This window comes from Nesoenas mayeri, assembly GCF_963082525.1.
Source record: "Nesoenas mayeri genome assembly, chromosome: 4".
Classification (NCBI taxonomy): Eukaryota; Metazoa; Chordata; class Aves; order Columbiformes; family Columbidae; genus Nesoenas; species Nesoenas mayeri.
This window is the reverse complement of record NC_137540.1, coordinates 64903407-64919523: the sequence shown is the minus strand read 5'-3', so window position 1 is coordinate 64919523 and position 16117 is coordinate 64903407. Positions and strand designations below refer to the sequence as shown.

Sequence of the window (16117 nt, the reverse complement as noted above, 5' to 3'; positions counted from 1 at the left end):
TAAGAACATCATCTCTCACCATTGTTGTCTCCAAGCGTACTAGACCCTTCATTTCCATTTTGCTGTGGAGAGCATCTAGAAAATCTGTTGGCCTCTTCATAGCTTTATCCTATTTCACTGAGCCAAGCAATGGAGGGGAGAGCTGGTGTATAAGACAGCAAACAGTTGGGTTAGGAGGGACAGATCTGTTCTGGTTTTTTGTGAGCAAGAAGATATTTTCCTCGTTTTAATGTTAATGAATTAAAAGACTGCCACTGCATTCCAGCCCATCTCTGGCAAAGGATCAGTTCAGCCTTCCCTTAGTGCAAGTACCTACCAGGGATCAAAATGCCTTGTTCTTGGCAAGCGTGTGTGGGAGTGAAAGTAGTGGGAAGATATTTTTCATTTTCTTAGGGAAATTCCTACCATGTTCAGGCACAGGAACACCAGCCTTTTTGGGACAACAGAAGGGCACTGCCAGTGATTAACTCTTTGGTCTTTCTGTCTCTTGGAAGTCTTTGGTCCCAGCTATTTTGTCCACACACTGAAAATGTACCACGTTACATGTGGTACAACAGGAGTTGGGTGTGACTGGCATTTGCATGTGAGTGGACTGGGGGAGAAGGACTGTGGCCCACTCAGGACATATCTCCAGAAGACTGGATTGCAAGGGAAGCCATTATTATAGGAGGCGACTCTGCAGATTTGTGCCATTTGAATACTTTTCCCTTTAGCAATGGAATTTTCATTTAATCAGTTTCTGCCAGTTTCCCTCTTCTTTGAGCTCTTCAAGTTCACCAAAGGGCCTGTTTCTGAAGCAAGCTGTCTGGTCCAATTTTTTTATATTTTCCTGCTATGCGATGTTGTACTTAAAAGGAAGAAAAAGACACAAAGGGAAAGTGGAAAAACAGAAATGCGAAGTGTCCCATGGGAGATGCTTGCCCTTACCATGTCATGCTCGTTTAAATACAGTTCCCACACATCACATGTCAAGCTGTACCTGATTGTTTTCAAATAGATGGCAAAAATCACGAGAGGAAGAAAATGTTCTTTTGTGTAACATGGTCTTCTTTTGATACACTGGGTTTTATAGCTGTCAAAGCAGAGGCTGGTTTCCCATCTATTATTACAAATGCATTTGGGGTAAATCTCTTGTGCAGCTCTGTTCCCTTGATTGTTTACTTCAATACAAGTGTTACTGTTTTATTTTTTCTAAATCTAATGAAATAATGAATTTTCAGTGGTGTATTTTCTCTGTGATCCTCAGTAGGCAAAGAGATTCTTTCTCAGTGGAGATTTAGATCACATCTGGAAATACAGCCTGTTTCAACTGTTTTCTGCTTTTCTGGCAGGAGAATGGAATATTTAATTTCATTATTCAGCATAGGATTATTCATTTCATACAATGAAGGGAAATTCATCAATATTGTCTTCAGCCTCTAGAAAAATGATACTTACCATGACTGTTTCACACACTCTATTTATATTTTATATCTTTCTCATCACTCAGCAATTACTCATCTCTCTGCTGAGAGGTAAAATTCTTGTATTGAGTTACTATAATTTCTCTGAACTCCTGAAATCAATTCAATCACTGAAAGCAATTGCTTTTACTTAAAGATATTTCTTGAGGCAGATTTGCCAAATACAAATAACTGAATGAAGGTATCTTTTCCTTTTGATTTTCAAGAATATTTAGTGAGGCCTTATAAAAGAGGTAAATAAATATTGCTACATCTTAATATCCATTGCACTAATATTAATTGTGATGGATTCTTGGAGATGGATGCAAATATGATAGTGCGAGTAAGTGGGAATGCAGTTGAAATGCAACATTAATTCATTCCCAGTTGCTAATAAATGTCACGAGATATTAATAATTTTGCTGATATTTTCCTTTTTGAACTACTTGATATAAAAAAAAACCCATCAGTGTGATGCATTTGTCTATGCAAAGTCATCAAGATAATTATCTCTGAATCTTTTGTATTGTTTCATTTCATTGAGTGCCCCAGATCTAAATTTTTGGGAAAGATCAAAGTATAGAGTGTAGAGGGGGTTGTAGACTGTACCCCATTCCCACAGAAATCAATTAAAGGTCTTCCATTTGGGGAGTGGGCACAGTGGGAACAGAAACAGGCTTAGTATCATGGTATGTGATTTCTCTTGCCATCAGTAAACCAGATTTTCTCGTTTATCTTATCCTCTGAGATGTTTAAATTTTGAACGTCAGCTGATTCAAATTTTATGTTTAGGGAATCCAGGCACTCAGATGATTTGTGTTTAGGGCACTGAACTGGGACTCAGTAGATCTGGGTTTGTTCTGTTGTGCATTTCCCATGTTATCTTATGCAAATCCTTTATTGCCTCTCGCACAGCCTCATCAGTAAAACAGAGTAATGTTAGTCTTCTTGTTCGAAGGATTTGTTAATGTTTGGATGGCTTATCTACGGTGGATTGCTGAGGGCCATATGAAAATGTGCAATCTTATTTAAGTGTACTGCTTTACATATATATCCTTATTTCATTTTATGCTTCTACATCTACTTTTTTCTTACAGGCCCTTAATGGGACTCTCTTTCCTACTTTTCTTTGTGAGCAATCTTCCACAGGCTGGCTGCCACCTCCAAATACATGCTAATAGAGTCCTGGTTTTAAGCTCACCAAGGCAGGTGAATACGTATGAGTGGATATATATGTGTTGGAGATGCACTATATGTGAGTTGTACTTCGTGGGGATAATCTTTGGTGATCTAACTGACAGGTTTATGCTTGAGAAAATTGATCTTTCATGTATTTTTATTGGTGATATGTCCACTTAAATGATTCAGATGTCTAGTTCTCAGTCACAGAAATTCATATTGATTTTGGTAGTGAGCATTGTTTACATAAAAACCCAAGAATGTTGTTTCAGATGCTTCTTTCACAAGTATTCAAATAGAAAGAACAATACTGTGCACATTTTAAAAGAAAGGATATTACATTAGTATATATTCACACAAAACTATTTGTATAAATGCTTCTGTATTTGCTGCATTTACCTTTGCAAAAGAGTACATTTATTGTTTGAGGCTTTTAAATTAAGCTATATGTTTTTTTTTAGCTTAAGTTGCATGATTGTAAAGGCCAGTGAGCCTTTACTGGAGTGAGCTTATGTGAGCTCTACCATGTTCCCTATCAGTCTGTATTATCTGGGATAGCGCAGTGATTTCAATAGCAGCTGCAGGGGATACAGCTTCCTGCTCTCTGTTAGTTTCAATGAAGGTGATAGTTCCAGTCCCCTGGAATACTGTTTCTTTGATGTCTTTACACAGCATGGACTAATGTTCACCTGTTAATGGCTTCTGCTGTAAAACTTGTTGACTAGTGGCTCTTTGAGTTTGGTGCAGATGGTATGAAAATTTAAAAACACCTTACTGCCAGACGAATTAGTATATCTTTATCTAAAAAGCATTAAATTTATGGACATTTAGATACCCAGACTTCCTTTGAGAAGGCAGTGGGAGTCATGGTTTACCTGCATATAACTGGATTTTCCTTAATTAAACTTCCATTCAGACATCGTAGATATAAAGCCAGCCAATATGGAGGACCTGACAGAAGTGATTACAGCCTCTGAGTTTCATCCCCATCACTGCAATCTCTTTGTCTACAGCAGCAGCAAAGGATCCCTGAGACTCTGCGACATGAGGGCATCGGCTCTCTGTGACAAACATTCCAAGCGTAAGTCCTTGATTCCTTGAGCCCCAAATGTCATTAAAGTCTTATTATTCACGGGCAGCATGTAGATGTGTGCATACCCCAGTGTATTAGCTTCTCAGTTGCAGGCAGAGTTGAAAAGAAAACAGCAGAAGGAAGAAAGTTTTCTCATCTACTAATACTACCTGTGAACTTACTAACAGTCATGTCTGTGACTGGTCACACTTGTGGTTCTTATTGCACAGATTAATGAAGAACCCAAAACTCTCTAGCAAAAGAGAAATTATTCCTAACAAAGAAAAAATCGGGGTGCAGGGGGGAGAGGGTAAGTATTTAAGTAGATGACCATACTCTTGTATATACAAGTACTGTTCTGAATACTGCAGCAAGTAGATTTTGTCATCCAAACAGCCTTCAAAACTTTGAATCCATTTTCTGGATTAAAAAAATATCAGAGTCCTTCCTAAAAATTTAGCCCAGTATTCCCTATCTTTACTTTTTCATTAACGTGTCTGTACAGAGGACATAATGCAGTAAATAATATTGGGAAGAAAAGGAAAAAGGAAAGGGAAAAGGAAAAAGGAAAGGGAAAAGGAAAAGTTAGGTGGATCTTACTAGTAGGGACAGGAGGAGTTGAAGAAAACACTTGAAGATGTGAGACTTAAGTGGTACACAGCTTAGGCATACAAGCTAATTTTAACTGAAATAAATGTGGTGAAGAGCCTATGACTAGGCCTTTTGGCTGCAAGGAGAAGTACACATGCTCACAACCTCTTAGGTTGTGGTCTTCAATTATAGAAAATAACTTTTCAGGACAATTTCATAAGCAGAGCAGTGTTTTATATTTTTTAGCTGTATCCCCTTGTACTTGTAGGGGAAATTCAATACCATGAAGTGAAATGCCAATGTGACACAATCTGGCACATTGTTGTGCCAGATTTTTTATTCCATAATACGTTCATTTCTTCTTGCTAATAAGGCCTCAGTTGCCCTGTGCCAAATGGCAATCATAACTTATTAAACAACAATACAATAACTCTGGATGAAAGAAGGCATTTTATGCCAGCAGGGAACACAAGGTCTAATGGTCATTGATTAACTCCATTTTTCAGATCTGTGAGATAGAAAATAGCCATTTAATGTAGCATTGCTGCACTAAGCTCAATCTAGCTCAGTGAGAAGCTGTTTCTCTACACACATGCACAACACAAAATTGATACAACCATGGTTGAACTGCCAAAGCGCTAAAAGGAACCGACCCACGTACTGCTGATTGGAGTTGTCTAGTATAGCTCTCAGAGGCACACAAAACTAATTATATAAAGCCCACAGCAAGCTAGAAGGATATGTCATAAAAACCAATCAGTCTGGGAAATAAAATATTTGTATGATTGTCTCTCTAGTACCTTCACTGATTCCTCTTTAGAGTTGCTTTACCCGTGATGCACATGCATTATCAGTGCCCTGCTCTCCCAGCTCAGCTCGCATTTCCACATTTCCCCACATTTCACTTCTCAGCCAAAACAGTGATAACTATGGTCACTGTAAACTCTCACATTCTGCTCCACAACCCCACTTTCTTAATTCAGTCTAATATCACTATGTGCTGGATTTCAGGTGCTGTTCCAAGATTGTAATGGAGTAACATACAGGGTGTTTCAAAAAGACGGACCCAGTTTGGAATCCCTATATCTCTGCAACCACGAACTGCCCCTGAATGGAACTCCTACCACTTGAAAGAGCAAGGCATAGAGTTTCAAATGATTACTACTACCGTTTGTAAATTTCTGTGTAATTGTAACATAGTGCTATTGTGAAATACAGTGCTTTGAAACTGGGTCCGTCTTTTTGAAACACCCTGTATTTTTAAGGATGAAAGATCTAATGTAAAACTTATATGGTCAGCCTCCAGGTATTTTTTATGTTGTGAACTTTTGATTTTACTCCTTTTTGAGACCTTTTGTTATCCAAATCTCTATAGCTGGGCTAAAGCCATTTGCAGCTTTTGGGGCAAGGGCCCTTCCATTTATACAAGGCTAGAGAGTGCCATGAATAATTGATGTGCCATACTGTATAAATAAATTACATACTAATATCTGTAGGGTAAGTCTCTGACACAGGATGTTAATAAATTATAGTGCTCTTGAAGATTTCTGGTTTGCTAAACTCAGTGGCAAAATCTCTCTGTTCGGCATTAGTGGCAGTAACACTATGAGGTTTCCCTTATAAATCTTTCATGGCTGTGACACGGAGGAGACAAGAGACTTCTTCCATATCTACTCATCCTTGGTGCCTATGCTGAGATTTATTAGGAAGCTGCCGATTTGTGTGATGAGTTGTAATGGGGACCTCTTTCCCTTAGAAAAAATAGTCTCAGAGCACTAAATCCATCCATAAGGCATTGATAGAATATCAGGTCAGTACCTGAGTTTTAAATGGTCATTGAGATAATGATAAGGTGTGATAAAATATGTTGTTTTTCTAACAGACTTCCTGAAACTGCTTCTTATAACACCTCTTTAATAGATCATGCAATGCTGAGTGAGCAATCAGAAGCAAAATGTGGCCATTACAAATGGATATCCAGGAAAGCCCAATCTGTAATCATAGGAGAGATACATATATAATACTGTTCCATGGTATTATCAGACTTTGTAAGTAGTGGGAGAAAATTCCATCAAAATATTCTAGAAAGAAGGTGAAAAAAGAGATGCATATTCCTCCTTATTTAGAATATTAGAGAGATGGGAAGAAGGAAGAAGGTGTTATTGCAGTCCCATGGGGTTATAGGTAAAGATTTAAAACATATATGAAAATTGGACTCAAGCAGAAAGAAATAGGGAATTAAATAATATGGAAGCTTTCATTAAAACAGTGTATGTGGCAAAACACCATCGTGATTAAGGTGTTATTTAGGCGACATGCATGGCAATGCAGTGTAGAAAAAAGGCAGTATACTGTAAATCGGTGACAGCAGTGAAACAAGGGAGGCTAATAGCCGCAAAAGTGTCATTAGAGCAATTAGCTGGGAACATCCAAGAAATAAAAGACCTACTTCCCACCCCAAATTTCATAAATTCTCATGCAAGGGATTCAGGTAACAGGGAAGACAAGCACAAGGATACCGTTGCACTAAGAACATCTTGACTAAAGAAATCTTATAATGGTATAATATGCAACTGTTCAATTAAGAAATAGTTGCTAATTAGGTTTTGATCTTGTCTTGCTTATGTTATGTTCAGAGGTCCTTATAAATGTGCATGGAGATAATACTGTTCTTCCAGACAACTTGCAGACTGAACCAGTACATATGACTGTTTCAACAAATCATCTAATAAATCAGTCAGCTAAGCAAAACTGAGCTTGAGCATGTGAAGTTGCTTTTTCAGTAGTTTGTCAGAACTATTTAATTCAGAATTAAGAGCTAAATAGAAGCTGTATACTTATGCAACATGGAAATTTGAGTCACTCAAGAGTATAACTCCTACTGAAATTCTATGTAATAGCCTTAAGATCTTGAAGTCATTGCATACTTCAGGAGTTGTAATCTATTTAAATACTGTATCTTGCTTTAAGGGTTTTTTTACTGTTGATTTCTTAATATTTGTAGACTAAAAAAACCTATTTCTAATAATCCATTACCCATGTGCAAAATATACAACAAAATACTTCAAGGAAGGAGGAGCTGCAGTTTCAAGTTTATTTCCTCATGTACTGTGGTGGTCTTTAAAATGCAAACTTTGGGTTTACCTAATGCATTTAGTCCCCATCAACATCAGTTCACACTTTCTATCCTCTGTGTAGACTTCACAAGCTGTGGACATCTGGGTCTATAGCAGGGTCCATTTAAGGCCCCCCCCTCCCTTTGACCGAAGAAGCATTTGTAGATGACTGGCAATCCTAACACTGGTCTTCTCTGGGCTCTCTCTGAAAGGAGCAAAGCATCTCAGCTGGTACCTACCCAATCCCATGGCATGGGTAACCATGATCTTAAAAGTATAAATGGTCTTTGGAGCAATGCAGAGTGAATTTGGGGTTTGGGTTTTGACTCAAAGGTATGGTACTATCATCTTCTTTTCCTTGAGAGTCCTTTACCACATTTTTATTTGAAATCCAAATATGAAAGAAATGCCAGCCCTTCCCCAAGTATAAATGCTACTATCCTGTCAGTCTGGCGTATAACTCAACTTGTTTATCTGCTTGGATTTATTTTTATATTCCTTTGACTTTAAACTTAAGAATTCGTAACTGTGGAAGCAGCCAAAATGGAAATCAAGGATAATCTACTTGAACATATTGAATTTTAAAAATTAAATTAATTATATTTACCAGTTGTTTAAAGGAGGTTGGAATTTCAGAGATGAGACAGCTTTCAGACCTCTGACTGAATATGGATTATCTTTCATTTGCAACAGAGAACAACCAGATGCACAAAAAAAAGCCCATGACAAAATATCCCTGCTGGATTTGCTAATTAATATTGACCTTTCCAAGTGTATGATGCGTATTGTATGACTGGAAAAGAGACAACTTGTTTTTCTTTTATGTGAGCTTTACATCTAAAATACACTTTCTTATTTCTGCATCTGGTCTCATGTCAGGTTATCATCTGAGAGAGACAGCCACAATTCTCCCTTTGTGTACTGAGAAACCACTGTCAAAGTGATGTCCACTTCAGGCAAAATCTGCAAGGTTTCATGTGACAGGAATGAAACTTATCTCAGCTTCTGTAATGATTTGACCTTGTGCTTTAATAAAGGCTTGTTGTCCTTATCCTGATGCTGGATTTATTCTATAAAGTAAAATAAAATTTTAAAAATTTATAAAAATAAGTAGGCACTACAAAGGCACCTATTCATTGCTGATTTTATATCCCCAATGAAAAAATGTGCCTGTATCCTGATAATTTCGTAATTATGACTGTCACTAAAGATCCATTACTACAATTTCACACATGCTAAAGCAGGTACTAGAAGGGATCCTTCCTTCTGCAGGAATCCCGTTGAAATTTGGTAGAAGATTGCCTTTAACGTGGGCTCCAAAGCTTCCACTCTGCTCAGTTTCAATGAATGTATAATAAAGACATTTAAAACATCGCTAATGAAAATTCCAAAGTCTTTCTACAGAAATACAGTTATGTCTGTATAGTATGTCCTCCAGTTGTGCAATATATGTTAAAATTAAATCAGAGAAAGAAAAAAATCCCTGATTTATGTACTTCTAGCTATCAAATAGCAAGAGGAAAGAAAAAAGCCTGAAGCAATGTTAAATGATTTATGATTGAAGAGGTGTTTCTTTAACCCCTCTCCCACAGTCACACACAGATAAAGCAAATAATTGCTGTACGATTGCTTTAATTACTTAGTCTATTAAAATTCCTATCTTGTTTGCTTAATTTTTTAATAGCAATGAATACTGCTTTTCAGTGTCTCATGAACCAATATTATTCTTTCAAGATCCTGTCTCAGAGAAAAAAATCACTTATCACTTAACACTTATCACTAAAATTATATATCAAGATTGGAAAGACTTATGCATGAATTTGCCTGCAGAGGAGTTGCGGTTTTATGTCCCATTAACTCCATGGGATTGCTCACAACATGTGGTGTTAAACACACACATAAGTCTTTGTGAGACCAAGGTTTTAAAGAGGCTTGATCTCCTAGATTAGCTTTGCATTTTTTCACTTCCTTACTCTCTTTAGCGCCATTTCTTTTTATTAACAAACTCACTGGCAAAGTTACATTAAAATAAGCAACTGCGTAGTGAAGTTCCCACCCACTGATCTGTAGCTATTGATCTGGCTTTGCCTTTCAGCGCTAATGCACTCTCCCTTGTGGTTTGCGACAAGCTGCAGCAACTCACTGCAGATGGTAAAACAGATTCTTAAATATTGATTTGAGGCTCCACTTTTAAAAGCCATAATCTCTAGAGGTATTGATGAGAAGCCTAGTTTTAATGTTGGGTCATTGGATAAAGGAATGCTTTACAGTAGGTGGAATTTCAGTCTTGTGGTGTGGAGGTAGCTTCAGAGACTTGCTTTTACTCAAAGAAGGAAAACGATGTGTAAGTAACCAAGGCATGAAGAGGTGTTGTCTGAATTACATAAAAACAAATAGAAAATTGAAATATAAAAGAATACTACTTTTTCAGTTTAAAACAGGGTAAGCAACTACAGACTATGCTAATATAAAATGTTAAATAATTGTGGTTAGTTGTTTATAACTCACGTCTAATAAAATAATTGTATTTTAGATTGTTTGTGAAGGTGGACTCAAAATACCCACACACATATAATCAATGTAGAATGTGAAGGCAAGATTGTCACATAAGCAAAACATCCTGATCTTGAAAGAGAATTTCTGAAGGAGGTGCATGTATGAGTAGATTGGCTTAATACAAAACAATAAAACATTCAGAGATAGTGAAAGAGTAAATAATAATGGTAAATCAAACTATAACCACAAACAATGAAGCTAAACAGCATAAAGAGACCATGAATTTCAAAGGGAGCTTTGCAATTGGTCTTGGTTCACTTTGAATGAACTCAGGAACTCTTTGGTATGAAATCCTGAAGTAGATTTTAAACAGAGCATAATAGTGACTATAGCTGGGCAGACCAGATGTCCTTCCCACCCAGTATTCTGGTTCTGCTAATGGGCTGTAGCAACATCAGCAGAAAATGTAGAAACAGAGCAAGTGTATGATCTTCAGCCTCTGTAATCTGCAGTTGGAAACTTGGGGTACAGGGAATTTAGTGAGGGCGAACTTGATGCATATCCAATGGATGTTTGGGGATTTTTTTCCTTGAATTTGTGCAGTTACTTTTGAACCTGTGTATAATTTGTACCATTCAGAATGTCTTTCAGTAAAGTCTTTGGTGGCCTAATTAGGCATAGTGTGCAGAACCATCTGCTCTGTACTTACCCTTTTCTTAGTTTCACTTGGTGACCCAGACTTGTTGATTGGAAGAGACAGTGTACAAGTGAACTGTCGCCACCCATTCATCCTTTCCATGCCACTCCTAATTATGAACCTCTCAGTCTTTCCTAGACTGAGGAGTCCCAGTCTATTTAGTCATTCCCTGTGTGGAAATAATTTGATACTTCCAGTCATTGTTATGGCCCATTTTTGTGTCTTCTTGAGACCTCTGCCATGTTAGAGGTAAGACCAGAACTACACATAGCTCAAGATTGGAGCACATGTTGAACTAAATGGCACAAAAAAATTAATGCTTTCTGTGTTGAAGAGTAGTAACAAGCGTCATGGACTTTAAAAAAAAAAATGAATATGATTAGTACTTTTATATAAACTCAGTAAAATTTAGCTTGTGTTTTTTTTTTTTTTTATAGTAAACTTTATTAAATATACATTGTACACAAAATCACAGCTGTCCTGGTGAATGGTGCTAATTTGCCATCTAAATGGCAAATTAATGCTGTTTTCATTTGGAATCTGAAATGAAAGACTTAACTTAGACAATAAATTGTTTGGCCTGAGACTGCATCTGTTTTCTGTGTTTATGAAACTTAAAGCCCACTGGGAGATTATTATACCTGATCCACCACCAGTATTTCCAGGTCCAGGTGAGATACACTTGGTATATGTGTACACGTGTAATCCAGAGGTTATCTGTAGTAAGTCCTTAATTCAGCCTAACTTCACACTGTTTGAATGCTTGCATAATAGAAAATTGTTCTCCCTCTCTTGTTCCAGCATCTTTGCTGGTTCTGGCCCCTGTGGTCCTGTCCCTCCTTATTAACCTCACTGCCCCTTTTTCCAGTGTTGCCAAAACCATCTTCACCCATTTGTACCTGTGACCCCTGCATGGGAACTGGGCAGTTTTCTACATCCATTAACTGTCTTTGGAGGGAGAGAGTTATTTCATGGTGCAGGATTTCCAAGGGCTTAAATCTAAATAACAGCACTTAAATGCTGTAAAAGAGGTTTTCAGAACAGGATACAAACTATTAACAGTTATGCTCTAGGAAAAAAGCTTTAATAAGTTATTATTTGTTCATAGTAGAAAGAAAATAACCTTGGCAGCAGCTCTGGTTTTCTGCTACAGTGAATGACTTTTTAAAGCTGGTTATAATTTTATCCTATGGAATTTCTTACCAAATCTGTGCAGCTGGTGAGCTTTCATATTCAAGTTTTCCATGGTTTTGTTTTTGCTTCCCCCTGGATAATCACACGTTCTGCAATATATGTAAGCATGATTCATCTTGGCTTTTTTTTTTTTTTTTTAGATATAGTTTGCTTTATAAAAGCAAAAAGTTGCTTTTATCTCTAGTTCTGCTTTTGCTTGGGAGTAACAGAAATTTTTGAGGTTCACATCTTTGTGCTTTAAGGGGGTACATGGCATTATTGTTGATGGTCTTCTCCCTTGCTAGTTCTCTTTTCTCTTTGTTTTATTTACTGATATTTCACAGTAAGCCCTTGTAGTTATGGTCAAATGCTGAGGCCATGATAACTAAATTTTGCCAAAGCTTATACTTTATGTTACTCTATGTTTCTCTCTTTTAAAAGCAATGGAAGATTTGTTTAACTGAATACAGTTGACATTTCTTTTATGCTATCAATCCGTTGTATACTTCTAAATTCAGGTCACAAATAAAAAGTAGCTCCAGATAAACTTTAGTTATATTAGCTAGATAGCTTTTCTAACCCCTGCTCCATATTATCTCAGGTGCTGTTATTGCTTTCCCTTTGAATAGATCGTTCTTCTTTGTGTTTTTGAAAATGTTATGACTTTGGGAAGAATGCAGGGTTTTATACACTGTATTGGATTGTGATACTGCACCCACCACATGAGCCATTTTTAGCATTATTATTATTTTTTAAAGTTCACATATGCCAGAATTTACTCCCTGCAATGATTAAAGCTCTGCCCAGCAAACAAAAATATTAATAGTCAGTGGTATTGGAGTCTGGAGAATACCAATGACTTCATGAAAAATATGTATCTCTGGAAATGGAACAAACAAGGAGAAAAACTTTTTATAAGAACATGGGTTTTTATGTATTCTGAGGCTGAGTTATTTTTGGCTATTGTTGGGTTAATTGTTGGTTGACTCCTAAAATATCATTTAGTTACAATCTGCTCACTGTTTTTCAGCAGAGGGTGCACAGTAATGCTGTTTGGTTTATTACTTTCCTGTGTTCCTCACTGTTTGATATTTCACTCTTTCACAATTGCTTATTTGGGGAACTGAAATATTGTACAGCAGTGAAAGGTAGCACGTGAAGCTGAACAGTTGGGTTTTTTTATGGTGGTGGTGTTTTTTTGTGGGTTTTTGTTTTGTTTTTCTTTTTTGGATGCATCTTGTCCAAAATACATAGCTTTCAAGTTTGTGTAATTAGGCCCACATTAAATGAGAAGCTGCAGTGGCACTTCAGGCACCCGTATGTATTTCTACATGATAAAGGCACACCTTTGAGATGCCTTTTCTGTCCACTGATTCTAAAGAGGGTCTCCACGTCCATGTTAAATCAAACAAATTAAAGAAACACTAAGGATATTTTCTGCAAGTGATGAGAATTTGTTTTGCAGCATATGGCAGTTCCTTTTGAGAAAGAAACAGCATATTTCTAGGCTGCAGATTTTCTCCAGCATTCAGGAAAACAGGGCTCTGGCAAGTATCTTTCCCTCAACCCATCCTTCTCTCTGAAGTCTGGACTTCTGTGAAAAGCCACCCTGTTTTTTAACTTGGGAGAAGGAAGCCGTGCAGAAAGGGACTGGACATGTTTATTCCCCTAAGCAGGCTTCCCAGCTTGCCCATGTATCTGCCAGTGGTGTAAGGGGCAGGATTAGCTTCTTACTTGGAGGCTCCTCTCCAGCACTGGCTGTACTCAGAGAGATGCTCAGCTTCCCTCTGTAATCCTGCGATATTTCTGTATTCCACAGTCCTGTCATCAAGGTCATATTTAAATCTGAGCAGTGTAATGTGAAAGCTCACCACACCACACCATTTGTGATTCCTATGGTCAGTAGTTTGCAACTAGACAGGTAGGTTTGTGTCTTTCATAGAACTAGCTCTGCGAAAGTTACAAAGAACAATATCAATGAAAGTTAAATACCCTTTTTCATGGCAAAAGTTAGTTATTAATAAGTTAATTAAGAAATTAATCAGAGTATAACAGGATTTGTAATCGAATCTCAGTACAGTTTCTGATTCCAGGCCCTGGTCCAACAAGATTTATTTAGGTATAGAAAAGTGAGCTGGATTTCAAGTCTTGTGGTTTGGGTGCTGATAGCCCCCTGGCATAAGAGTGGCCTCCAAAAGATAAGTTTAAGCTGTAATGAACAGAAAATGTGTTTTCGGTGCAGACTTAGCAAGCGGTGGTCTGGCACCACATTTTCTCCTGTCAGCTTGGAGAGGCTGGGGTGGAATGTGAATTGCTTGCCTGAGCTGAAGTCCAGGTCGCATGGCTGTCACTGCTGGTCTATCTCCAATTATTCAACTTGTGTTAGCCAAACTGAATGAACACTATGCTTTTTTTGCAGCGTATGCAGAACCTTATGCTAATGCTAAACCAGATATAGCTGAGACCCAAGGACACTGTCTCTCACCTTCATTTCCTGAGGGCAATGCCTCGTTCCGGTTGCTCAGACATCTGCTGTGATTTGCTAAGCTTTTCTCTGTAATACTGGGAGCTGCTGCTTAATTTCCTGTGAAAATTTTCCTGGCTTGGTTATGCTGACTGTGGGAGCTATCTGCAAAGAATTGCTGTTACTAAAATTTCTACCGCTATCTTTCTTTCTGTAGCGATATGAGGCTTTCATGCCTGCATTAGTTTCTGCAATTAATTAATCTAAGGCTTTCTAATACTTACTGTGGTAAGGATAGAAAAGCAATAAACAGTGCAGATAAGGGATGAAATGGTTTAATCTCATTAATTAACAGAATACGGAATATCCAGGTATAAATATTATTCCTCTTCTAATCATTGGGAATTAGGTGAGACACATACAGCCAAGAAAATATATCTCAACTGTACATTAAGGTGTAGTTCAGTTAGTATTGGTTTTTTTTGGTGCCTTTTTTTTTTTTTTTTCTTTCCTGGTTTTAATAGCAATTTCACATCATAATTAGGAGGATGAAATTCCTGCCAGCCAAGTACATAGTTTGGACAGATTAAAGGGAAGAGGTATGAGAAATGATAATTGCTTTGTGCTCATCAGACTTCTATTGAAAATCTGACAGGATAATTACAAGATACCTGCTTTGCAGAATGTCTAGGCAAATTTTGAAAGAGCTATTTAAAATCATTCGTTTACAGTCTGTCTGAAAAGAAAAGTTTTTCCCCCTTTTTGAAGTAGTTCATTACCATTTAGATGTGGGGCACATGTTTAAATATAGACCTTATTCCCATGTGCACGCATGGCTGCATTCCACTGCCCTCCCCCAAAGAAAATTGCCCATAATTTTTTGCATTACCCCACATAGTTCGCCCACATACTCACCCTTAACTTTCAGCAGAACATTATTTCACCTGATGGAAACTGTAACCTCGTTGCTTTCAACAGTCTGAATCATAGTCATAGATAAATTAATTGAGAGAGAAATGTTCCAGTGGACTTCACAAAAAACTCTGTTTTGACTGACAGTAAAAAGTTGTTGTACTTGTTCTACTGAATTTTTATGTCTCATCACACATCTTTTCTTCACCTGCTTTTGAAACTTGAAAATGATACTCACCAAATTGCCTGTTTTCAAAGAATATTCTAGACCCAGGTGCCAAAACCCTACTGGTTTTGCTGAGCACTGAAAGACCCTGAAGGCGTGACTTTCTCTAAAGTTCCACCATATACGGTCGGTCATTTGGATCACAAGGTGACAGATACCTGTAGAAAGGCAATAGAGCTGCTGTAGGCACCTGGCAGGCAGGGCTAGAGTTAGGACAGGTGTTTTGGGGAAGGATGAAGAGGCCTTGGTGATGAGTGGACTTGTAACAGGTGAAGTAGGTGCCCACTGATACCATTTGTTTTAAGGTCCTGCAATTCAATGGAGTCATCCAGTATCATCATTATGTACTGTTGAACAGGAATGACCAATCTCCTAGCTACAGGAGCTGGATTTCCCTCAGTGGTGTAAGCAATATGTCATGATCCCCTGCCGTGTTGGATCATGTGGTGCACAGAACAGCTAACTAGCACATACAGTGAGGTTAGTGCTTTCCAGAACTGTCAGCAATTGCACATCAACTAAGTAGCTCACATATCCACATGGTAAAGCACTGTCTGTTTTCTGCTCACCTCTCAGGAAGAGGTAATTGCAATTGCTTTTCGAAATTCTCATGCTTAGTCTCAGATGCCTTCAGACACGACCAGTGAGTAGCCTGCAGACTGGCCAGCTGGTTCTGGCAATCAGGGCAGGCTTTGAGTAACCACTGTTCCTAGGGATGCCAAGACCATTACGAGACCACATGTACACCT

The 16117-nt window shown here is 37.8% G+C and overlaps 1 protein-coding gene across 1 annotated transcript in view; it reads left to right on the top strand.

The window, feature by feature from the left end:
* The window catches only part of PPP2R2C (protein phosphatase 2 regulatory subunit Bgamma), a gene marked incomplete at both ends in the record, with an annotated part of 199813 nt that overhangs the window by 167960 nt on the left and 15736 nt on the right, over window positions 1-16117 (top strand). The window contains 1 exon segment of the mRNA XM_080344403.1: window positions 3538-3702. Coding sequence (XP_080200529.1) covers window positions 3538-3702 — 165 coding nt within the window.